Raw genomic sequence first — 25,791 nt, forward strand, 5'->3', positions numbered from 1 at the left:
TGCTGTATTATGTAAATACCCAATGGTGATTTTTCTAGTTCAGCTTTTTGGTTTTGAGATGTCAAAATTCACTTTTCTCTCAATTTAAGCAAAATACAGAAATCTGAAACAAGCATTAAAAAAGAGAGAAGTGTCGGTGATAAATCTCAAACTCATTTTACATCATGAGCCACATGGGACCACTTTGGTCTTAACTGACCAGTTAGACTCCTTTTTCTGTCAGAGTAAAGAAGTATAGAAAAATTTTAATATCAAAAAGAAATTTCAGCAATAAATGTCAGTTTTTCTGCATAGAAAAGAAACGCTGCTTTGAGCTTAAATTGTAAAATTATAGAAAAAGTTGTGCTAACTCACTGTGCTGACTGTCCTGCAATTATAAAATGGATAATTTTTGTTAATTGATAGAATGCCCTCTTTTTTTTTTGCAATCCTACTGCAGTAATCATGGATTTCATTAGTAAATAGTGAATAAACAGGACCCTCCTGTCATTTAATTGTTTATCTGTTACTTATTTACTTTGGTGTAGTATGAAGTGCCATGAGGAAGGTCCGTATCAGTAAGAAAAGCTGTAAAACTAATGAAAATACAGTTAAAAAGTCTAAAATTTATGCGCTTCTTCAAAAGCATTTTCCAAAGCAATCCAGTTGGGCACTTTGGAGTTTTAGGCTGATCAATTATGGCCCTGTGCCTCATGTTTAACACCCGTGGTCTAGATGCAGCATGTGGGATTTTTGAGTTGAATGGTTAATTTTTCCTCTTAAGTCCGCCCTACACCAAATGAAACAACAAAAGTGTGGGCATTCACACAGTGTGTTTAAATAGACTAAGGTCTGCCGTCCTACTCCCTCTGCACTATTAGTCATAACCTGCTAGCTCATCTCTGAAGAGTTAGCTCGCCTCCTCCACTTGTTTCTTATTTCTTTAAAAAAGCAGCAAAAATAAAATTGATCTCTTCAGCTGTAATTACTGTTACAGGGTTTTCTATTCTGCATTTCACACGCATGTTTTCCTTAACCTGGTCTACTTTTGCACTTGCAAAACTGGCTCTGCGCACAGCCTAGAAACCTCAAATAAGTTTTTCAAAGCCAAAGCAGAGTCTGTTTGTTAAAAATGAATCTGAGTTCTGTTTAATTCTTAATAGAGTCGTTCTGGTGGTATCATGAATGAAACATTGATATTTTAAACATTTTCTCATTCCTGGTGAAATGTTTTATGTAGTATATGAAGGGAATTTAAGCAGTTATTCATGACCTGCTAAAATACACTCAGTGGCCTCTGTATTAGGTACACCTCGCCAGCACTAGGTATTTCCTTCATAATTGCCTTAACTCTTCATGGCATAGATTCAACGAAGTGCTAAAACTATTCTTCAGAAATTTTGGTCTATACTGATGTGATGGCATCACACAGTTGCTGCAGATCGATCAGGTGTACATCCACGATGCACCTGTTCTACCAGACTGTGCTATATTGAATTGAAATCTGGTGACTGTGGAAGCCATCTGAGTGCAGTGAACTAATTGTCATGTTCAAGAATCTGTTTGAAGTGATTTTAGCTTTGTAACATGGTGTGATATCCTGCTGGAAACAGTGTCCTCATCAGGAGATGGGTACACTTTGGTCATAAAGGGATGGATATCGTCAGCAACAGTGCTCAAATCGGCTGTGACAGTTAAGCAATGCACATTGTGAACTATGGGGCCCAACCCCTGGCAAGGAAATATGTTCCATACTATTACACCATCACCATCATCCTGAACCATTGATACAAAGCATGCCCACATACCTAAATGCAAAGTCGCTGCCATATGATTGGCTGATTAGATATACAAGCAGTTAAACACATGCACCTAATGAAGGGGCTGATGGGTGTATATCTCGAATACCCTGTTCTGATCTTCTAGCGATTAATTATTTGCCTTGTTAGACTTTAAAGGCAGTAACTCTCCCAAATGGCTGCGCATGTTTGTTTTTTCAGATTTGTGTGGAATTTCAGCGTCAGCTGTTGCTTTTGCACAGAGTGCTTCATGTTCAGTGTTGTCGTCCAAGATCACTTCACAAACTGCGAGCAGTGGCAGCTTCAAACAGAAAAAATGAAAATGATACGGATGAGCAGAAACTTTTAACATTAATGGTGAAAAACATAGTGGACTAATACTGTTTGTGTGTGTGTGTGTGTGTGTGTGTTCTCAGGTGAGAGAAGGTGCAATGTCAGACCTTCAGACTCAGTTGAGAGAAGTGCTGAGGGAGAACGAACTGCTGCGCAGAGACGTAAGAACACTTGTACTCGTACACCCACGGCTATGAAGATAAATTCATTTATAATGCAACATATGATATCTTCTGTTTGTTTCATTGTGACCTCCTGTGGGAATTGCTGTTGTAAGATTATAGCTATAAGGAGAATTTACTTATGCAAACAAATAAACACATTTATTAACATGAAGTCACTGTGCTTGATTTTGTATTCCAACAGCTAGAGGCCAAAGAGTCCAAGTTGAGTTCTTCTATGAACTCCATTAAGACGTTCTGGAGTCCAGAGCTGAAGAAAGAGAGAGCGCTGAGGAAGGATGAGGCCACAAAGATGGCTGTCTGGAAGGAACAGTACAGAGTCGTACAGGAAGAGACACAGGTAGGGAAATGATGTGTGCGTCTGTGTGTGCTTGTTTATGTCTCTGTGTGTTTCTGTGTTGCAAAATCTAATACAGTGATTCATTGTTTATATCCCTGGACTGTCTTAGCTCACTGCTCAGCTGAAGAACAAATTAAGACATGGACAGAGCAGTATGCCAACTTTAATATCCTGTTTAGACTTCAGTTATTTCCCCCATCATTTCAGCTCATCCTGGATTTGTAGAAAGTCTTTATAGCTGTTGCTTTAGACAGCTTTTAGCCTCAACTAGCTCTGGCATAGCTCTTCCTCTCAATTTAGCCCCATTTTTTAAATGCAAAAATGCTAAAGAAATGATATCCTGATAATTTTTCTGGACTGTTCTGGTGGATTTGTCTTGCTGCTGCAAGGCATCAGCAAAGATGAGTAAACAGATGAAATAGGCTGCTTGGTTGGGGACTCCCAGCTGTCTGTTGTTGCTGAAGCCATCTGGATAAGAAAGCGATGCAGCAGGCTGAAATATTACACAAGTGATGACACGCAGACATGTGCACTTGCAGTCACTCACACTAAGTAACACAGCATGGAAGATGCTAGCAGCAAAGGGCCAGCAGTTTAGAGGTACTTCACAACGTGACTAACTGAGAAGATACGAAGACGCAGTTTCCCCTGTTGCCTTCTCCCTTTCTCGCTCTCTCACTTTCTTAAGCTTTGGAAGCGTTTGTTGCACTTAAGGGAACACAATGTGTTGTTGTCAACTCACTTAATATTTTTACTTTACCTATCTCTGTCGGCTTTACTCCACAGGAAGAGGAGGTGAACTCAAAGGGAAAGGAGAAACTAGCACAAGCATAAATGACAACGCTAAGCAATGACTCTAAACTGAACTGAAAACAGAGTAGTGAAAATAAATAGGACAAATAATGCAAAATTGATTTTTTTTTCTTTTGTTGTTTATTTATCTTGATACTCTTGTCCAATTCAGTGCATTTATAGACTTGCATGTCCAAGCCCAGTGTAAAAAAAAGAAAAATATGTAAATAAAAAATAAAAACAGAATGCAATGATTTTCAAATCTTATAACAGAAGCTGTCAGCTGATTTTAATTCGATGGGAGCAACATGTGTCAAAGATATGAGAGATGGAACAAAAAAAAATATGGCAAAAGAAGCAGCGGTAAGAACATTTTGAAACTAATTATGTTAAATGGCAATAGATAGAATGCAATTATCTGGAATAAAATCCATCTGTAATTTCAGAATAATGTTCCTCATCTTAGAATTGCCACGACTATGAATAATTGAAAATCTAGAGAAATCTCTGTGCGCAGGGACGGAGGACAATACTTAATTTTGTATGCCTGTGGCATTCAGGCCCTCAGATAGCACTGGATGAAATAACAGCCATGATTCTGATGGGGAGACCACTGCACAGGGTCAGGAAGACTTTTAGAAATCACCGTAAGTGAACATAGTTCACCGTGCCATCTACAAATTGCCACGACTATGAATAATTGAAAATCTAGAGAAATCTCTGTGCGCAGGGACGGAGGACAATACTTAATTTTGTATGCCTGTGGCATTCAGGCCCTCAGATAGCACTGGATGAAATAACAGCCATGATTCTGATGGGGAGACCACTGCACAGGGTCAGGAAGACTTTTAGAAATCACCGTAAGTGAACATAGTTCACCGTGCCATCTACAAATATAGGTCATGCAAACAAAGTAGCAGCCAAGTGTGGATGTGACGGAAACACTGCTCTCTGGGTCAAAGCTCATTTAAAATGGACTGAGGCAAAGTAGTCAGACAAATAAAAATGTGAAATACATTTAGGAAAAAATGGACATTGCATCCTATGAGGTAAAAAGGAGCGACACCATCTGGCTTCTTATACGATACAATTTTATTTATATATCACGTTTAAAGCCAGGGGGTACACCAAAGTGCTTCACAGTAAAAATAACAGTAAATGATTACACTAAACAGTAAGTCATTAAAACAAGGTAAAATAGAGAAAGTAGAGAACACAAACAAACAGCATTAGTAAGTAGAGATAGGGAGAGATCATGATTATCCAGAGAAATGAGTAGCGATACAGCAATTAATGAGCGGTGAGAATTAGTTGGAAAAGCCAAGTTTTCAAGCTTTTCAAGGATTGAATGGAGTCAGAGGCACAAATGGTAGCAGGAAGACTATTCCAGAGGTTTGGTGCTATAGAGGCAAAAGCACGATCACTCCTAGTCTTCAGGCAGTGCCTGGGCTGGGCCAGAAGTAACTGACCGGAAGATCGTAAAGAACGGCTGGGAGTATAGAGACTGAGGAGGTCGGTGAGATAGTCAGAGGCAAGGTTGTTTAGGCATTTGAAAGTAAGCAACAGAACTTTAAAATCAATACGAAATGTAATAGGCAGCCAATGTAAGTCAGAGAGCACTGGAGTAATAGAGACAAACTTTCTAGTTCCGGTTAGGAGACGAGCTGCAGTATTCTGAACGAGCTGTAATCTTTGGAGGTGAGCAAGTTGGAGTCCAGAGTAGAGCGAGTTACAATAATCGAATCTGGAATTCACAAAGGCCTGTATCACTTTTTCAAGATCAGATATTAAGTGTTTGACCTTTGAAATTTGGCGCAATTGGAAGAAGCCAGATTTAACCACTGAGGAAACCTGTTTATCCAGCTTAAATGAACTATCCAGACAAACACTTAGATTACTTACAGTATCTGTAAGAAAGCCAGCAAAGGGACCAAATCGGGCAGCTAGCTGGTCTCGTGGAGTGTGACTATCAAACACCATAATCTCAGTTTTCTTCTCATTTAAAATGAGAGAAAGGGCTGACAGCCGCTCTGTAACCTCTTTCAAGCAGTCAGACAAATGATTCAATGAAGCTGGCAGGTCATTAGACAATTGGAAATAGATTTGAATGTTGTCAGCGTTATAGCACTCGTTTCTCTAATGGTATGGGGGACTATGGGTGCTGAAGTGAATATACACATTTTAGAGCAACATGTGCCATCCAGATGATGTCTTTTAACTGAAATCCTTGCAAATTTCAGTAAGACAACGCTAAACTGCGTACTGTATCCAATACAACGATATGGCTTTGTAGTAGAAGAGTCCGAGTGCTGAACTGGCCTGCCTTCATCCCAGACCTTTCACCAGCTGAAAACATTTGGCCTATCATGAAACGAAACACAGGTTAAAGAAGACGAAGGACTGTTGAGCAGCTAGACTCAAGAATAGGGCAACATTCCCAAATGTCCAGCAACTCTGTCCAGCACCTGGTCTCCTCAGTTTTCAGATGTTTGCAGACTGTTACGAACTTTTTGAGATGTGCTGCTTCAATAATGTTGCTTCAAGATGATCTTATTTGTTCCTTATAATGGTACATTTTCCAGGTTATATATGTTTTTGTGTTCAATTATGAATAGATTAAGGGGTTATGAGATTTATAAATTGTTGCATTCTGTTTTTTGTTTACATTTTATGTAGAATCCAATGTTTTGGAATTGGGGTTGTATTTGTTGGAAGAAGGTGATGGTATGTCTAGGTGGAGTTAAACGGTGTCTTATGATGTTTTTAAGTGTAAATGAGTCATTCCAGGATTTGGTGGTGGCAGCAGACACCTAAAGCTTCTAAAGATCGTTGCAGCCGTACTTAATGTGAAGACAAGGCTTTATGCTTGATTGGCGAGCTAACAGATGATGTCACATTTCTGTCAGAGTGGTGTCACCAGTTCCTATAACATTTTACACATAAACCTGAACTGATCGTGTCATCCACTTTTGCTGATACAACCATGTCACTGGCCCATGTACTAGTTTGTCACATTGGCAATTTAACACCTGCTCTGATCTCTGCATGCGTGTGTGTTTGTGTGTGTGTGTGTGACAGGCTTTGATGTTTAAATGCGGAAAAAAAGTGGGAAAGGATTTCAGGTTGTGAAATTACATCACCAAATATTAAATCAGTGTAAGAGAAATTGCAGCCAGTTTCACAGGTGTTGGAACATGCGCGGTGTCTGCGTGGCTCCTGATATGCTGAGTTCAGATGTGTGTTTTGCGTGTCCGCATTAATTCAAAGTGGTTCAGTGTGTGAGAATAGATCAAACAAAGGAGCACATGATAAGTTGATTAATCTATCATGTACCTGGCCAGCTGCCAGCCATACACTAATCCTCAGCTGCCTTCACACACACACACATGCACACACTGCTTTGTGCGTGTGCATGTGTGTGACTGTGCTGTGCCATAACAGTGAGTGAATGCACATGCCAAGGCATGATCTCTCTTATTGGAAAATATGTTCTGTACGCTCACCCCCCCTCTCCTTTCACTTTCATTCCCATTCTTTCCTCCAGATAAACCACACCCATTTAACACAATCCGTTTCACTGCCTGCTCTCGCCGTCCTGCCACTTTCTCTTTTTCTGTCTAATTGTTTCAGTGTTTTCTGGCTTTTTGTTTTCCTCCCACTCCCATTTTTCTCCCCTCTTAGTCATTCTCCTTCTCTTCTATTTCTGTCATCACATGCTAAGTCAGCTTTCACATTCTCTTTCCACCCTCCCTCCTGCCGCTCTCTGTCTTCGCCATCATCTTCGCGTTAGAAATCAAATTAAGTTACCTCCCAGTAATTTTGGGATATGTGAGTTCGGAGACGCACGCACACACATGCACAGTGGCTCACGCCCCTGCTGAGGAATGCTCATCTCTTCTCCACCCTCTGTCTTTCCTTTCCCTCCTTTCCTCCTTACTTATTCACCTCCTCCTACATGCTCAGCCTACTATCTTTACCTCTGTTCCACCAGTTTCTTTCTTTATCTTTTCCTCTTTTTTTCTCTCCGGACTTCCTTGTGTCTTTCCTTTCCTCACAAGTACATTCAGTGTCTCATTGTAAAAGCCAGGAAGACAGGCAGCCTTGATCTCATATGTATAGAGGCAAGATCCAATTAATAATATAGCTTGAACATATATATTTTGAACATGTGTACTTTATTTAGTCTTAAATCATGCAAAACTTCACATCTCATTTAATTCGATGAGTGTTTTTACTGCTTTCTTAAATTAAATTGACTTATGATTGGAAAAAAATAGAGCAAAAATACAAAAAAATAAGCAAAAATCTTTTTAATAGTCTTCACTGAGGCTTTTTGTGTGATGATGGACTTAAAGGGGTTCGTTTAGTGTGGCATTCTTAAAGATTGTTGAAGTTAGGATTTTATTAGTATAATATGAATACCGATGCTCTTGGTACTAGGGCTGTCGAGATGCCAATAACAGTAGAAATACACGATTCTTGGTAGTCAGTTCAATACCAGAACAAAATGCTTATCCTGTGTTCTTAAGCATAAACCCTGCTATTATGCCTAGCACCTGTGGCTAAGCTAGCAATGGCTACTCAGCAAAAAGTGCTTAAACCAGCATGACTCTCCTGTAATGAGGTAAATCTTTCAAAGACTGTTTTCCTGTCTAGCGATTGAGAAACACACAGCAATGTTAAACAAACTCGCCTAAAACCGGAAGTCAACGATGTTATAGGAGGGATAAAACTTTGTTTGTCCTGGCTTCTATCTGTACCTTGGTTCTGGTACAGGTACCAATTTAGTATGGGTTCTCAACACCAATCCCTAGTCGCTCCAGAGCTCTGACAAACTCACAGAGGTTTTATGTGTCTTTCAGATGAAAACAAAAACAAATAATTTGGGCAAATACAGGAAATTTGCCAGGTTCTCAGTTGAATCAAATGAGAGGCTTTTGTAAATGGCCTGTATTTATATAGCGCTTTACTAGTCCCTAAGGACCCCAAAGCGCTTTACATATCCAGTCATCCACCCATTCACACACACATTCACACACTGACATGACACATTTTGTGTCATGTCCATGCTGAGGTTTAGATTATTATTATCCTGCTGTACTCTCATTTGCTTTATATTGTTTAATTTTCTTCTACTTGTTATCAAGTTATTCCTCCGCCTGCTTATTGCCGACTCCCTCTCCATCTCTTCTTCGATAGCCTCACCATTTCACTCCTAGTATGGGACTCCTCTTCTCACTCTTCACCCGTGGAAAAGAATAGACACACCATAGTCTCACAAATCTATTGATCTGCATACACACGTCCACTCTGTTCAGTGTTGTCTGTCTTACTTCTCACGTTTAGTGCACGGCCTTGCTTCACTTTCTAAAATGTGTTTGAGTGTGCGTGTTTGAGTGCGCTCACCCGATTTGTTCCACCCCTTTGATCACAGTAGGTAAGTACAATGTTTCGTGCAGGAGGAGGGGAGGGTGGGGGAAAAAAATGATGAAGGAATGTTTGGAACGCACAAGGGAAGCATCACTTTCCCTACTTTCTCCCCATCCTTTCCCTCTCTTTGTTAATTTGTTTCATAAACAAAGCAGTTTTATCTTTTTGTATCTCCTCTCTCCGTCACGCTTCCTTCAGTTTCCTTTAAAAAATATGTGACTTCACACACTCACAATAGCAGTTAGTATTTATGGCGTCCAGCAACTCAGCATCATAGTTTCCATTTGTTGGTGTTCTCTCCCAAAAATAAATCCGTGCACGACAGAAGAAGTAAAAAAAAACAGAGCATGCTGCTATTTGGTCTGCAATCCAACCTAAATAATCAGATTAAAGTGTAATGCGATATGCAGGTTGTGCTACACGTTGTAATTGTTAACAGGTTTTCCTCATTTTAAGTATAGGAGTCTTACTGCCTGTTCTACGCAGTTTGTCCCAGCGTTGAATCACCCCGTCTGAACAATGACCGCTCTGTCTGCCCATTTCTGGAGCTGCTAGATGCAATCTGTCATGTACTGTACTCGCGGCGAGTCATGTGACGTCAGAAGCAACATGTGTGAGAATGTGTGTGAAAGACACTCAGAGAGAGAGAGCGACAGTGTGTCTGTATGAAATAGGAGTTTTCGACCTGCTTGTTTTCTGATAGCAGCCTCATGCATGTGTCAGGAGTGGTTGTGATTATGTAAATGTGTGCATGCATGTATGTGCTGTGCTCTCTATATTTATGCGGGGTGTGTTTGTGTGCATTGTCATTTGAATGTATGCATCTTTTGTTATGTTTGTTTGCTGGATGTGAAAGAGAGTACCATGAGGGAATCTGTGTCCTTGTTGGCAGGCTTATGTGCACGTCAGTACAATTGGGCTTTTGTGTGCACATGTGTGTGTGTGTCTGTATTTGTGTGTCTGCGGGGGCACAAAATGTGTATTGTTGTGTATTTGTATTTGCATATGGGTTAAGCGTGTATACAAATCACGCACATAGACACAGACTTGCAGGTGCATATCTTGCAGAGAACGTCTACGTACTCTGTACTTACTATTTTTATTTTGTGCATATGTCTCTACTTGCATGCAAAAATTTGTGGATTTTAAAGAATTGGAAGGCACATGTCAGTGTTGTGATGTTTGTGGGATTGTGGGAGTGTGCATGCACGCTCACCCATGCGTGTCCTTTTGTTTTGGCTGCCAATCGCTTTTGTACTGCTGCACTGTTTTCATTCTTTTCAGTTATTTAGCTTCATAGTTAAGGTGCTGATGGGAAATAAAACTCTGTGTGTGTGTGTGTGTGTGTGTGTGTGTGTGTGTGTGTGTGTGTGTGTGTGTGTGTGTGTGTGTGTGTGAGTGTGTGTGAGTGTCACTGTAGAGAGGCAGAAAGTGTTTTTCTCCCATCATAATATATGAATTTGTTGGCATTCCTCTTCCTTCAATTCATTTAAAGTTGTCTACGCATTGCATGTACTGCATATTGGTCTAACTTGAAGCCATAGGTGCTGTTTTCTGTTTATTTTTGGAGAAATGAATCTGTGAAAGTGTGAATGAGGCTGGATAAGTAAGAGGGTAATTCAAACAGGCAGTTGTGCACAGTTCCCGACACACCTGGGTGACATTTTCCCTTCAGGTGGAGGAATAGAGGAGATAAACACAGAGGAGAAACAGAGAAGATAGTCTTTCTTTCGTGTTTCTTCTGTCATTTTTCCTTTTCTCTTTTGCCCTGAGCAGCAAAGTTGGATAGATAGAAACACAAACTGGCACTTGAGTGTATTTTCCACTTCATGAACATGGCAGTAAATCAGGCCTTCAGGTTAATGTGTAAATGGATGGTGCCACCAGAGCCGAGGTCTCTTCCCTCACTGCAGTGGAAATGTTTTTCTGAATCATCAATAAAATACATTTATGAATTGAGAGATCACTAAATAGAGAACAAGGCACAGTTTGAATTAAAGGTAAAACATCAAACTAAGAGAAATCCTTTGGACTTTAGCTTCTGTGCTGACTGATTCAAAACTTATGTTGTAATCATTCCTCAGCACTTAATGTTATTACACCTAGATTTAAGTTTTAATTTCATTACGCCGAGCTGGCACTAAGATTGTCCTCATGAGCTCAAATGAGTTCAAATCCAATAGAATCTGACGTCGTCAATTGTTTCCTGTGTTAGATTTCCATTCACTGCACAGAAAAGAAAAATGTTTCCAGTAAGAGTTTCTGTGCCAGCTGGCTGTGAAAATGCTTCGCCTGGCAATCTGTATGCTGCCGTAGATTTAAAAAAAGACGGGGGTGGATAGTGAAGAATAGATCAGGAAGAGTGGATTGAGTAAAGATGTATAAAATGTAGCGAGTCAGAGAGAGGAAATCACGAGAATGGAGGATAGATCAGCGTGGAAGCAGGGGGGTGAGTGGTGAAAGGAGAGATGGATAGCACAGACAAATTGGGCTTAAGATTGCAGATGAAATGTAGAGAAAGACTGATGGGTGTCGATGTGACAGGAGAGAAAGAAAGACCGGACTTAAAAGTAGGTGATGAAAAAGAACGTCGGGATGTGGAAAAATGAAGGGAAATACATGTGCATGAATAAAAAGTAAAATAAGATGCTATAGAAATAGTTGCACTGTACTACTTTCCTGTCATTACTGGCCCTTGATAAATATTTCTCAATAAACTAGACACCTGAGTCTTAACCACATGTAGCTCTCTGAGATGGGGGGGCAGATAAAACAGAAGAAGAGGAGAAATTACGGAATTATGGAAAGAGTCAAAGAGAAAAAGCAGAGCTTGAAGACAGATTTACTCTGTAAAGATTTTGTCCAGGAGTCCCACCTGCAGCCCTTCAGCCCTGTAATCTCCGGTGTCTCTTTTTCTGTTCGCTGATTCAGTCAGTCAGCTGAGTACAATGGGTAATTCTGTTTGGTTAGAAATAAAAACAGAATTACTTGTTGATAAACCGATGAAATTTCTTCCTCCTATAATTAGCTTATGGGGCGATTGTGGCTCAAGAGTTGGCAGTTTATCTTGTAATCGGAAGGTTGCCGGTTCGAGCCCCGGCTCCGACAATTTTTGTCGTTGTATCCTTGGGCAAGACACTTCACCCATTGTCTACTGGTGGTGGTGAGAGGGTCTGGTGGCGCCAGTGTCCGGCAGCCTCGCCTCTGTCAGTGCGTCTCAGGGCAGCTGTGGCTACAATGTAGCTTGCTATTACCAGTGTGTGAATGTGTGTGTGAACGGGTAAATGACTGAATGTAGTGTAAAACTTTGGGGTCCATAGGGACTAAGTAAAGCGCTATACAAATACAGGCCATTTATTATTTGGTTACTTTTGGTTTCAGCTCTATTTGTTATGGTAACATTGAACTATAAAGGCAATTTCTGTGATCTGGAAATATCAATACAGCAAAATCGGATGATTGAAGAGGTTATAATGAAGCCAGGGCTTTAACCAGATTAAATCGAGCGTAGCGTTTGTTCAAGCATGACATCAGGTCAAGCTCAGTTGCAATCCCAGAAGATCATCTCAACTCAGTGCTAGCTGATTTCAGCGGATGGCTCAGCTGCTACCCTTCTACACATGCTATTGGTAAACCTCACATAAATCATGGTTTTGGTCATGTTGTGCCCAAATAATAATGTCACCCACGACTCACGCGCATTTATACTCGTATTCGCCTGCATAGTAGGTTTTGCCACTCGTCCAAAATCTCTGCAGTAGTGCTGGTAACGAAATTGAACCGTGATCTGGGAATCTTTGAGCTTCTGCACTGATATGTCATTGAAAAGCCAGTAAAAGCTGCCGGAGTCATATACCCCTGTCTTCAGCCATGCCACCCACATGAGGTTATAAAAATTTATAGGGACACAATCGGCCAAAATTACACCAAAGCATGATTTGTGCCTCTTATGAGGACATAGTATAAATGTCTCTTTAGCCTGCCAACAGATGTTGTGCATCTGTGAGCTGCTTTGCAACTCACCTCTAGCCCCACTTTTCCTTCCCTGCTGTCTCACAGTCAGTGGCATATCTGATTGGATCCAAAATGCCACAGGGAGAGTGCTACCATGAACTACAAAGAGAGATTATATTTCTACAGTATTAACTACTCTTCACTGGCACTCTATTAAATCCAGAATTAAATTTATAATCCTTCTCCTCACATACAAAGACTTGAATGATCAGACCCATCGTATCTTAAAGACCTTTTAGTACAGTCTAACTTGCAGTCCCTAGAGTTTCTAAAAGCACATTGTGTGGCAGAGCCTTGAGCTGTCAGGCCCGATCAGGCAACCCTGAACCATCCCATAATTATTCTGTTATTGGCTCACGCTGCGGGGGAGACTTCATATGATGCACTAAATTTTTCTTCTCCACTCCTCACTCCCCCATGTGTTTATTTGCCACTACTGCATGTCATTAACTTTTGTGTTCTCTCATCTATAGTTTGTGTTTTGTCCTCGTCTCTCTGCAATCTCCTTTTTTTTCTCTCTTCCCCCTCACCTCCCAACCGGTCATGGCAGAGGGCTGCCCCTCCTTGAGCCTTTTTCCTGTGTTTGGAGGGCTTTTCCTGTTAAAAGGGAATTCTTCCTTTTCATAATCTCCAGGAGAATGCTCAGAGTAGATTGTTGAACTTTTTTTTCTAACATTGCAAAATAAAGCTCCATAACTGTTGTTTTGATTTGGTGCTTTATGAATAAAACTGAATTGAACTGATCATCTGTTCTGCTCCGTTCTCACTGCCTTACGCTTGCCATTTATAGACATAGAAGGGGACATGTGTTGCAGATGGAAATATCAATCTCTTTTTCACTATAGTGGTTGATATTGAAAGCTGTTCATTTGGAAATAAGCACAGCTAGTGTAAATGCAGTAGAATTTCATAATAAAAGCAGTATGTTAAATTGGGTTTCATAGCTGATCTCATAGTTTTCCTTTGGTTTATATTCCAAATAGTTTTGTGCAGTTTAAGGGACTGCATTTAACCATATGTCTGATTTTTTGGGGCGATCGTGGCTCAAGAGTTGGGTGTTCGTCTTGTAATCGGAAGGTTGCCAGTTCGAGCTCCGACACTCTCGGTCGTTGTGTCCTTGGGCAAGATACTTCACCTGTTGCCCACTGGTGGTGGTCAGAGGGCCCGGTGGCGCCAGTGTCCGGCAGCCTCGTCTCTGTCAGTGCGCCCCAGGGTGGCTGTGGCTACACTGTAGCTTGCCATCACCAGTGTGTGGATGATTGTGTATAGTGTAAAGCGCTTTGGGGTCCTTAGGACCAAGTAAAGCGCTATACAAATACAGACCATTTACTATTTTTTGTGTCTTTAATTTAACAAGTACAATATACATTTTGCAGTTTCAAGAACATTATTACAGATGGTCAAAAACTAAGACGTTGCTTCTGGAAGATTTTCTTTAAACACAGTGGGGAGATTGATGCTTGACTGAGACTGAGAGGATCTGTGATACAGGGTCCTTGTGGAGAAGACAGCAGGCAGGGCCAGTAAAGTTTTAAAAAGTCACTTCTCCACATGCAGTGATGATGATATCTTTGTTCTCTATCCTCTCTCCTTCTGTTGTTTGCAGTCTGTGCCTTTTTCCATCCTCTGCATGTGGACTCATGACTCATTATTACTGTTTTTTTTTCTATGTGTGTGTGTGTCTGTGTATGCATGCTGTCATTTTGCATGTGCAGGTTTATGTACTTGTGTCAGACGGTCGCACCTTCTACCTTTTGAAGTCAAATAAATAAAACACTATTGCTGCAGTTATCCCAGCATTTGTGTGTCCTCCAATTATTGTGGTGGGAGAATTTTGTGTGTGTGTGTTTTCACACACAAATGCTCATCAGTAACAGATGGTCCCCAAACCTGTGTGTTTATTTAGTGAGGATGGAGAGATAGGTGAGAGAGAGGGATGAAAGGAAGAGGGAATAAAGTAAATACAGAGAGTGATAGCAGGGCACCAAAAAACAGATGGACAGAGAAGAGGACGACAAAGGTGACAAAGTGTGGGCTAGAAAGCACAAGAAGGGTTTATATGCATGTAGAGAGTAAACTGTAACTGAAAAGAGAGCAAGACAAGCGAGAGAGAAAAGGGAGGAGACTTGTACACGCAGGAGTGTTATAAAACTTTAACTTCAACGCAGAGACATGGTGAAACAGCACTCTTTCCCCATGGTTTTCTTTTCAGAAAGACCCAGTGTTCGTTTTACAGTGGAAAGACAGAACGATCTGAAACTGAAAAGAAGCACAGGGTCAGTTTTCGCTGCTTTCACACAAGGCTGTTATTTTGCGAATTTTCCCTCTCACTTACTCTCTCTGCGTTTTTGTGTATGTGTGTCCCTGCGGTAGCCATGGCTTTCCTTATAAGGAGTGAGTTTGGGAGAAGTTGATGGGGGAATGGACAGAATTACAGTACAGTCACTCCCCCCCATGTTTTCTTCTGCTGCTTGTCTTTTTTCCCTTCAGTCTGCCTCTAAAGTCCTATATGATTGAGCTTCTCTTCTCTTCTCTTCTCTTCTCTTCTCTTCTCTTCTCTTCTCTTCTCTTCTCTTCTCTTCTCAGAAGCTACTGATTAGGGTCAACATATAACACATATATATACTCCTGCCTTTTCTGTCTTTTCTGTCACATACACTTATTTCCGTCCTCATTTTTTCCTTTTTCTTTTTTTAATAGATGCATGTAATAATGCTGTTTTTGCATTCTCGTGTGTCTTCCAGCCATTCTTCTTCTTTGCATTTTATTTCATCCTATTCATTATGTTCCACCACCTTTATCCTCAGAGAAAGAAGAGAGGGAGTGTGTTAATCTGCCTGTTGTCTAATGCCTGAGTGGGCGATTCTTTCAAACTGCTCACGGTCATTACACACACACACGCATGCACACAAACACACACACATACACACAGCATGACCGCTGCCGCCAACATTATGTTGTCTCCTGCATATGTGTGTATCTCTGCGTGTGGGCATTATCATGCGTCCATCCTAATGTGTGTGTGTGTGTGTGTGTGTGTCGTGTATACATGTTTCTGTCACAGTGTGTCTTTTTGTTAAGGGGGAAGCATGACTCACCCAATGAGTGCAAAATAAGCGAGGGATGAGACGGAGGAGTAATAACGAAGGGATGGTTAATATTGAACGACAGATGAGCGGTGGCCGGAGGGAGGGATGACGTTGGATGGAAAAATTGTGACTATGCGCACAAATGGATTTTCTTTTCTCCTCTAACCATGAATAGGAATTATGTAGACTGCTCATTAGATTACAAGACATCGTTAATTTATTTGTCTATGATTTTTTTTAATCGACTCATTCATGTTCTGTTTTAAGCAATAAATGATATTTCAGTATGCAAACATACAGCAGCAGTGTATCCTACTAAATTTTACTTTCTTTTGCAAAAATTTGGTTCCAGTAATTTTTCTAGTGTTTGGAAATTTGGTCTCTACCTTGCTACAAGTGCCCTCTGTCATTTGTGTCATGGGAGGGGTCACCCTCACCAGTTATGCTAGTGGTCCCATGCAATCTTGAAGACCTCATATTACCATATCCCCCTCATAGAGTATTTGAAAGTAAAATGGGAAGCAGAGTCTTCAGCTTTCAGGACCAGCTCCCAGTTTGGATTCAGGAGACAGAAATCCTCTGCTTTTAAAATTGGGTTAAAACTTCCTTTTTAGACAAATCTTATAATTTGGGCTGGATCAGGTGACCCTGAACCACTCTAGCAGGCCTAGGTTGCTGGGGGCTTTGGACGATGAACTGAGTGTTTCTTCTTCACTTACCTCTTTTCAGTTCTCTATGCCTTTACACACCACTTTGCATTTAATCATTTTTCCTGTCTCTTTCTCCTCAACCCCAACTGGTCGCAGCAGATGGGTGGCACTCACCTAGTCTGGTGCTTTCTTCCTGTTAAAATGAATTTTTCTTTCCCACTGTTACCAAGTGCTTGCTCATAGGGGGGCTTGTCTGATATATGTTATTTTATGGTCTTTACCTTACAATATAAGGCACCTTGAGGCGACTGTTGTGATTTGGTGTTATACAAATAAATTCAAATAGAATAGAATTGAACATTTTGATATTTTTGCAAAAAAAAATACATAATCTGACATCCTTGGATCTGGTAAAAGAGCAAATGAAAATCACAGGTGATAGTCTATGTTCTGCTTAGAACATACCCTGTGTGTTTAATCTATGCCGTTATATTTTTTAGAGGTTGTGATTTTATGTAAATTTGGCTTTTTGAGTAACAGGTGCTGATGTGCATGTAAATGCAGTCATGACAGCCTCTATAGATAATATTTACAGTAATCATGACATTTAAGGAGTTGACTACTCTCACACTAAACATTTCAAACCACTGTCCTCCAATGTAGGGCTGTGCGATATGACCAAAATCTCATATCCCGATATAAGAATTCTATCGTAGATAACGATATAAATCACAAAAACGTAACATTTTCTGTAAAGTCTGTGAATCTCGGGCAGCTCGTCTTGCGGGAAGTGTTTCCAGCTGCGTCATGTAGCTGGAGTCGAGTGTTTTAACCGATGCATGAAACGATACATTTTTAGACACAAGTTGTAATGGCCGCCGTTTTCTTTGTGAGTATTTATTACACGGCGTGCTGCGGGGAAAAGCCTGTTCTAACGTTTGACTCTAAGGTTTATTTTTTAGCACCTGGCGGCTCTTTTTTTACTTCTCCGTAAATAATCTGCTCTTTCACGTGATTCTGTTTATTTTGAAAAGTCTCAACAGGATCTTGAGCTTTATTGTGAAAGGTTTATGTGGAACATAAACAAGCGGACACGCGATGCTGTTACCGTCATTGTTGCTAACGACAACGCATAAAAACAGGCGCTTGTCCGTCCATAGTGTGGTTATATTAAATATAAGAGAAAGCGAAAACTTTAAGAAATGAATATAGCCACTACAGTGACCATCAAAACGATGAAAAAATATTGTCGTAAACAGTTTACTTTGCGACACCACGAAACAAACGATAGCATAAAATGAAACGATAGACGTTTTTATATCGTCATCCGAGATATATCGTTATATCGAACAGCCCTACTCCAATGTGTTCACATAAGTGGATTCTATCTGATTCATACATTTCATATGCAGCTTCAGCTCCTCTGAGGTAGAGATTTATCATCTTGATTTGTCATCTCATGTTTTTTGTCCCCGTTTAGATTTTCTTCTTTTCTTCGCTCTTAGGTGAGGTGTTTTTGCAAAGAAGAAAGAAAGAAAACTGATGCAAAGTGAAAGTAAAAAATTTCCTTATTTTCAGTAGCCATGCCGTGTTGCTTTGAGTAAAGTTTCTTTTACTTCGTGATTCTGACCATACGCTCAAACCGAGTCGGTGTACATGTATGCATGTTTGGTGCATACGCCCCCATTCCCATGAGAAATCAGGAAATATTTGACAGGGTCAAAGGTGATAGCCACAGATGACTCAGCAGAAACTGAGAAGAAAAACAGAACTTTCTCTCTCTCCTCCTTCTGTTTCTAACACAGACAGTTAACACTGTTTTCTCCCTTTTCCCTTTCTCCTTATCTCCCACTCTGCTTGCTTTATTTTCTTCTTGCTTCCTATAATATTTTCCTCCTTTCTCCCTCCTTTTTTCCTGTTCTGGCATTTCTCAGCACTACATTCCAGCTGTGTGTGCGTTAGGGGGAAGGCAGTAACACAAACTCTGCGCGCATGTGTGTGAGTGTGTGCGCGCTCTGTTTCTGAATTGTTTGTGTGTAAACTTTGTGCTTCTGTATGTTCATGCTGCATATGGTTGACTTTGATGGAGAGGCACATGGATTCGCATTTGCGTGAGGATGACTGTTTCCATGACTCTGACATGCTTCTGGGTGCTTGATGTGAGGGTGTGTATGTGTGTGTACGTGTGTGTGAATGTGATGCATGGGTTCGTTTTATTAATGCGTGAATAGCACATGAAACACAGTACATACTATTCAGTATTATAATAATGAGCATAGTTATTTGTGTTTCTCTCTTTTATTCCTTTTGGCATGCCAGCTTTCCCCTGTATTCTTAATGTTGCCCCCAAGTAGTTATCCTGTCATAAGATACACTCAAATGGATTTCTGTCACTCTCTGTCTGGCTCTAAATCTTCAGGGGAGTCCTAGAAATGTCAGCCTCAGCCGTCAGATTTGTGTGCATGTGAGGAGCTTTTGTATGAGTCAGCAAACCGACCCACACATGGCGATACGATAAAGAGAGAAAATGATCAAGACAATAAAGATGTTCACCATCTTTAATTTGGTTCAATACAAATGCATAAATTTGAAACAAACCAGAAGAGATGCTGCGCTGGCTCTCGTGTGACATAAAGCAGAGTACAGACAGTTGCTACAGTATTATCTCATTACCTTTTATCCAATTTTTTGTGTCTGTTTATACGAGCATACACTATGTTTGTGATCACTATCAGCTCCTATTTCCTTTTCCTTTCTTCTTTCTCATCTTTTATATCTAAGGATTGTTTCTTTTTGTCTCCTCACTAATCATTTTTTCCTTTTTGCTTGAATCGTTTCCCTTTTCTTCGTCAGTGTTCAGCAATCATAGCTGCAGGGGAGCGATAGCATCTCATCTTTTCTTCTTTTTTAATAACCTCTCCTGTTTACTTCTGCTCTCACTCATGTGCATCTCTCTCAGCGCTTTGGTACCTGTATTATTTTTATCTCTGGAAATACTCCATGACTAGTGTTGCGATGACCTGGCCGCTGTTCAGGTTGTTTGTGACGCATTTTAAAACAGCCTGGGGACATCAGTGTGACATCACACACACACACACACACACACACACACACACACACACACACACACACACACACACACACACACACACACACTTTTATAATGTGCTGCTTTTGTGTGACTAAGAGGTAGCCATGTCACATCATCTCCTGTCATGATGGCTGTGATACTTACCTGACGGGAAACTTTTAGAACACATTACAGAGATGACACACATATGCTACCTCAGTTGGTCTGTCAGCTACTCACATGTTGGATAAGCTCGATCTTGACCTATTTTGTGCATGATTTTGAATAAAATCTAATGATTTACTTTGGGATTTCTTCATTTGACTCTCTGCAGTTTATTAATTACAGATACATTTTTGAAGATGTTAAAGGTCCACCCACACTTTTAGTATGAAGAACTTATTATTTCATTGATGCATTTCAGCCCATGGCCTCCATTAGAGACACTAATAAAGTCGATCCTTACACTACAAGTGCTGCTGACGTTTTAAGCTCGTCAGACTTTATGCTCTTCTCTTTGAAGAAGGTGAAGTGTTGCTAGAAGCCTCTTCTCTGTTTCTAAGATACACTTTTTCAAACCTTCTATGCTCCTCCGAAAACTGTAAACACACAATTTTCAGAGTACATCTGCAAAACATTGGACTCTTTTGGTAAAACTTAACAATCAAATTATAACTTGGTTGATTTATCCTCAAAGGATCACACACAGCCTGTAAAAGCAATAAACTACTGAGCATTCATTACACAAAATACCAGAAAAATGTAAAAACAGCACCACAGAAAAAACGCTCACACACACACATATCCATCCATCCATCCACCTATCCCTCTTGTTCTCCTTATCAGTTGGGTTGCTGTGACAGCAGGCTTAGCAGGTTATTCTACCTGCCCTTCTACCCAGCCACACTTTCCAGTTTCTCCTAGGGGATCCTGAATTATTTCCAGAGATAATCAGTATAATCTGCAGGTTGTGTCTTCTCCCAGCTAAGTGCACCTGGAAGACTACCAAAGGAAGGTGACCAGTAAACGTCCTTGTCAAGAGACCTGAATCACCTCAAATGCTCATTTTGACATGTAGGAGCAGTGGGCATTCAGACATCTCTCTGGATGTCCGAGCTCCACCTCATCGCATCTCTAAGGCTGAGCACAGCCATCCTACAGAGGAAGCTCTGCTGATATTCACAACCTGATTTTTTGCAGTCATTTTTAGATTTAATAACCACAAGACAGGCTTGGGACACATATGAACTGGTAAATTGAAAGCTTTCCCTCTCAGCTCAGTGCTCCCTTAGACGCGACAATCTTGCAATCTAATCTTGCAATTCTACAAAAATAACATACACATGCACGCAGGATACACAAAATATTCAAGACTGTGGTAAATCTGCTGAGACTGGGTTTTATTATTTGTCCTGCTTTACTCATACTCATGGAAAAATATAAAATGAAATAGTCCATATTCAGGTTTCACATGCATTTTAGGGCTCATAAGACCCATCCATGTCTATTATTGTGAATGAATGAATGTGTTTGTTTTGACATTTTTCTCACACAGCATAATTTTGCATAAAGAATTCAATGAATGCTGTAAACATTACAGAATGTTGCATGAGAAAGATGTGAAAGTAGCTTCTGCTATGAGTAAGAAGAAGCTACTTTCAGCTGCTCCTTTATTCACGAGGGGTTTTCACAGCCAGTAGCTCTGCATCTTTTATTTGGCAGATTTTTAAACCAGATGCCCTTCCTGACACAACCCCAAAGGGATTCATGTCTCCTCTCAGGGCTGTAAACCACTACACTATGGAGCCACACCACAATCACAATATGTCATCCATCGCCATTCCAAGAACAGGAACACAGCCTGTCACCGCGGCTCAAATGTTAGCTCCTCTGCTTCTCAGATTATTTCCAGCCATTCTTGTTATAGATTCTTATCTCACCTTGCTGACTGTGCACAGGCACATAATTGGTAAGTGACATCACAAGTAAGAAGGAATAGTGTGAGGTAGTTGTGTTTAAGAAATGAAATCACTGTGCAAAATCTTTTTAACTGAGTTTAGAGTTTTGCAGTAAGTGTGAAAATGATGTGATTATTTAATATATTTATTAAGTTATTTAACTGCACAAGGAATGGTGCATTTCAGTTCCAGTTCAGAGAATTATATTTTTGGGTTGTTTTATTAACAGTTTAGAAAACTTGTAATATGCCTTTAAAAATGAGCAATCCCATTAGGGATTCATTAATTCAGCTTTTCTTTACCTTTTAATTCCTAATCCCTCACTGATTACATTGAGTTAAACAAAACACGAAGCAACATTTTACTATAGGACTACTGCTTGTGCATTTCTGATTGGTGTATTCCTGCTGACGATCTTGACGCAAACAACTAAAAACTTTAGCAAACAGCAAAGGTCCACAGTCTGGTTAAAACTGCCTGCTCTGTTGCATTTTTTTTATCCTTATCAGACTTGCAATGACAACAGGATGAGCACAGCAGGCCAAAGGTCTTTGCTTTGCACTGGTGAGCCCCAAGAGCTCCTGGGTCACCCTGGAGATACTGTATAATCCCTTCCAGCATGTTTAAGGCATGAGGTCAGACTTCTTAAAAAGGAGGTGGAAAAACAACACTGAGCTGCTGATAAAAAAATCAGTGTTACAGCAGCAGATGTCCCAGTAACCTCAAATTACCACACACACCATTTGGCACACAGTGAACCAAGAGCCATTGGGAGATCTGGAGGAAAAGGACCTGCGTTGTTGTGGATTGTTTTACACTGTGTGGTGTTAAAGAAATCCCTGTTCCAAAGGTTACTGTATAGATGTGCTTATTGGTATTCTGGTGTACAGTGAGATTATAGAGACAGAGTGAGTTGGTGAAGTAAGCTGACCAAGACGTGTGACACTTACATACAAAGATGCACAAAAGGAAGGGACGGTATAGAAAATTTAGCAACTTGTAGCAATGACTTATAAAATTACCATTAGTGAAGCTAAGAAAGCAGGTACCAAGTTAAACTTATCTCAACTTTGGACTGAGCAAGCGAAGTGACTAGCAATAGGTGTAAAGGATTATAGGTGACATTAGACAGTTGCTATGATGGACATTGCACGGTCTGGAATATCCATTATAGTAATCGCTCACTCTTTCATTCGTAAGCTGAACATCCCTGTTTCCCTCCCACCAGCATCTTCAATGCACCATCCAGGCTTTGCAAGATGAGCTCAGAATCCAGCGCGATCTCAACCAGCTCTTCCAATCCGATTACTCCGGCCTCGGAAGCCAGCCTATTTCCCCTCAAGAAATGACAGAGGAGAACTTCTTGCGCCTCCATGCCGAGTATGAGAGGCAAGCCAAAGAGCTCTTCCTCCTGAGGAAGACTGTTGAAGAAATGGAGTTGAGGATAGACACACAGAAACACACACTAACTGCCAGGTAAAGATTAAAAAAAGACAGTTTAAATGTAATTTGTTAAGGTATGATTTCAGTGACCTTGTCTAAAGCATGCTATTAACTTCCTTGTTTTCTTGTTTACAGGGACGAGTCAATCAAGAAGTTACTGGAAATGTTGCAGAGTAAAGGCCTGTCATCTCGGGCAACCGAGGAGGATCATGAGCGAACGAGGCGACTCGCCGATGCTGAGATGACCATCCACCAATTGGAGGGTCTGCTTGAGCAAAAAGACAAGGAGATGCTACAACTCAGAGAGGTGCGTGTGTGTGTTTGTGTATGTGTATGTGTGTCACTGGCAAAGAAGAAACAATATGCAATCAAGTATTACCATGTGTGCAGGGGAGAGTCTTTGTGCATATCCAGATGTGAATGTGTTCACATCAGAGTGTATCATATCCAGGCAAAGCCCTTGGCTTCTTCCAGTCTTAAGTGTACACTTTATCCCAGTTTCTCCACTCACGTTTCTTTTTTCTCTCCTTCTGCTGGTTTAATGTTACATTCACTTTCTTAATACAAAAGCCCCCCCTAGTGGCAAAATGCTGTCAGTGTACTACATCCATCCTTCCAGCACATACTGCCAATTTCAGTGTGGCAAATAGTCAAAATATACTCTTGTGCATCTTTTAAGCTGCATTTTCAGGAATAATTCACAAATATTTTGACTGACCTATATGTCTTCTTGAAGATTAAGAGATCTGTGATCCACAAAATTCTGCTTTTTCTGACATTACAGATTTGCACTTGTTCATATCTGACAATAGTAATAATAATAGTTATATCAACTTGATTTATGTAGCACCTTTAAAGACAGAGATTGCACATGCTTCAACGGGTGAACAAAGGCAGAATGCTCATAAGGTAAATTAAAACAAAAAAACAGGAGAAACTTGCAAAAATGCAAACCACCAATTGTCAGTATAAATGATAACAATAAATAACAATAAAATTCTGTTTAGGTGATTCTAAATTGCACATAGGTGTGTGACTGTGAATGGCTGTCTGTCTCTCTGTTAGTCCTGCAACACAGAGGACTCAGATTGGTGACCCATCCAGGGTGTAACCTCCCTCTTGCCCTATGGTAGTTGGGATAGGCCATTCTCCCATGACTCTGATAAGGATTAGCTGAAGACAATGGTTGGATGGATAGAACAATAAAAGAAAATATAAACAGTAAAACAATAAAAAAACAACATATGAAAGGCAACATATAAGCAAACAGGTGGTAAAAACATGGAAACATACAAATAATCAAAATATAGAAGTCAGCTAAAACATGAACAAAAAAATGCACAACAAAAACATATCAGTATACTAATGCATTAGCCAGGGTGACAAATGCACAAATGCAGCATAATGTTAGAGGGGTGATATAAAGTCATACTTCAGTAAATGAATCACAGCAAATGATAAGACCATAAGAAAGAACAACTGGGAGTCTCTGCATATTTTCTGGCTGATTTTTCATCTCACTGCATCAGTACACTGGACAGAGTTTTTGTTTCGAAGATGTTAAATACAAAGCTGGAACCAACCGAGAGAATGAGAAAAACATTTTGCAGTATCTGAAGTAAAGATTCATTATAGAGTTTAGTGAATGTTACAGTGCTAAATAATGCAAATTTCTATTGAGCAAGTCTTGCTAACTTCCTGATTCTGTGCTGACACTTCCTTTCGGGATATTGTTCATTTTGCTAATTAACAAACTAGACTGTAATGTCCTGCAGCACAATTTTCATACCCTTCAACAATGTCCCTCATGGGGATGCTGCTGTGCAGTTATTAAATAATCCTCTGCTTAAAGTACATGCAGCCTTTTAATCTAATCTCCTGGATTCTTGATTGTAAAATGCCACTTAATCACATAAAGTAATTAATCAGCAAAATCACCAAATATAGAACCTAAAAATATTCCTCCCTTCCTTCCTTTTGTTCAGACTTTTGAAAACATGAACTAATTTTAAAGTGCTCTTTTTAGGACACAGAAAGATCTTCCCTTCATGGTTACTGAATGTCAAAGGGTTTAGGAATTTTTCTCAAAATTTGTTTATGCCATTTGCATATATCCATATTAAATGTGACGTAGTGTGCACTAGATTTTTGTTTATTGGCTCAACAGGTGTAGTGTTGGACTAGAACTGCTGGGGTCCAAGTCTGAGACACAAAAGTTGACCATTTTGTGCAAAATTTTCAGTGACTTTTTTCAGCAAACTAATGGCCATGGCTGTTTTACCAGGCTGGTTTTTTGAGTAAAAGGAAAAGGGAAAGAGATATCCATGTCTGGTACTTGGGGGGATATAACTGTGCAAAAGATAATGTGTTGTCATTATATATGCCATTTATTTATCTGTTTTTTGTTTTTAAATTAGTTTTAGCTATTGATAAAAATTACTGCTGTAGCCAGCACACTTTAAAAAGTGTAGCTTTAATGTAACCCTGGCAATTATTTCATGGTTCAGGCTTTAAGATGAGAAAAGATGGCATATAATTCAATAATTAGCTGATTGTTTGGTGTGATAAATTTAAGTTTCAGTTCAGTTCAGTTTCAGTTTTATTTGTCATATGCAGAGATGGGCAGTAACTGTAATGTGATTACTTTTTTCAGGTAACGAGTAAAGTAAGGGATTACTGTTGCAAAAACGGTAATTAGATTACCGTTACTTT

At 40.1% G+C, this 25,791-nt stretch overlaps 1 protein-coding gene across 5 annotated transcripts in view; it reads left to right on the forward strand.

Moving 5' to 3' along the window:
- LOC146650000 (ELKS/Rab6-interacting/CAST family member 1-like) overlaps window positions 1–25,791 on the forward strand; it is a 148,622-nt gene that overhangs the window by 10,434 nt on the left and 112,397 nt on the right. For all 5 annotated transcript variants that reach the window (XM_085387895.1, XM_085387896.1, XM_085387897.1 and 2 more), the window contains exons 3-6: window positions 2,195–2,272; window positions 2,478–2,633; window positions 22,865–23,112; window positions 23,215–23,386. In XM_085387895.1, coding sequence (XP_085244021.1) covers window positions 2,195–2,272; window positions 2,478–2,633; window positions 22,865–23,112; window positions 23,215–23,386 — 654 coding nt within the window. The remainder of the gene's footprint in view (window positions 1–2,194; window positions 2,273–2,477; window positions 2,634–22,864; window positions 23,113–23,214; window positions 23,387–25,791) is intronic.

The sequence above is a fragment of the Rhamphochromis longiceps genome, linkage group LG17, assembly GCF_057381845.1.
Source record: "Rhamphochromis longiceps isolate RC_006_pf linkage group LG17, R_longiceps_female_GT1.1, whole genome shotgun sequence".
Lineage (NCBI taxonomy): Eukaryota > Metazoa > Chordata > Actinopteri > Cichliformes > Cichlidae > Rhamphochromis > Rhamphochromis longiceps.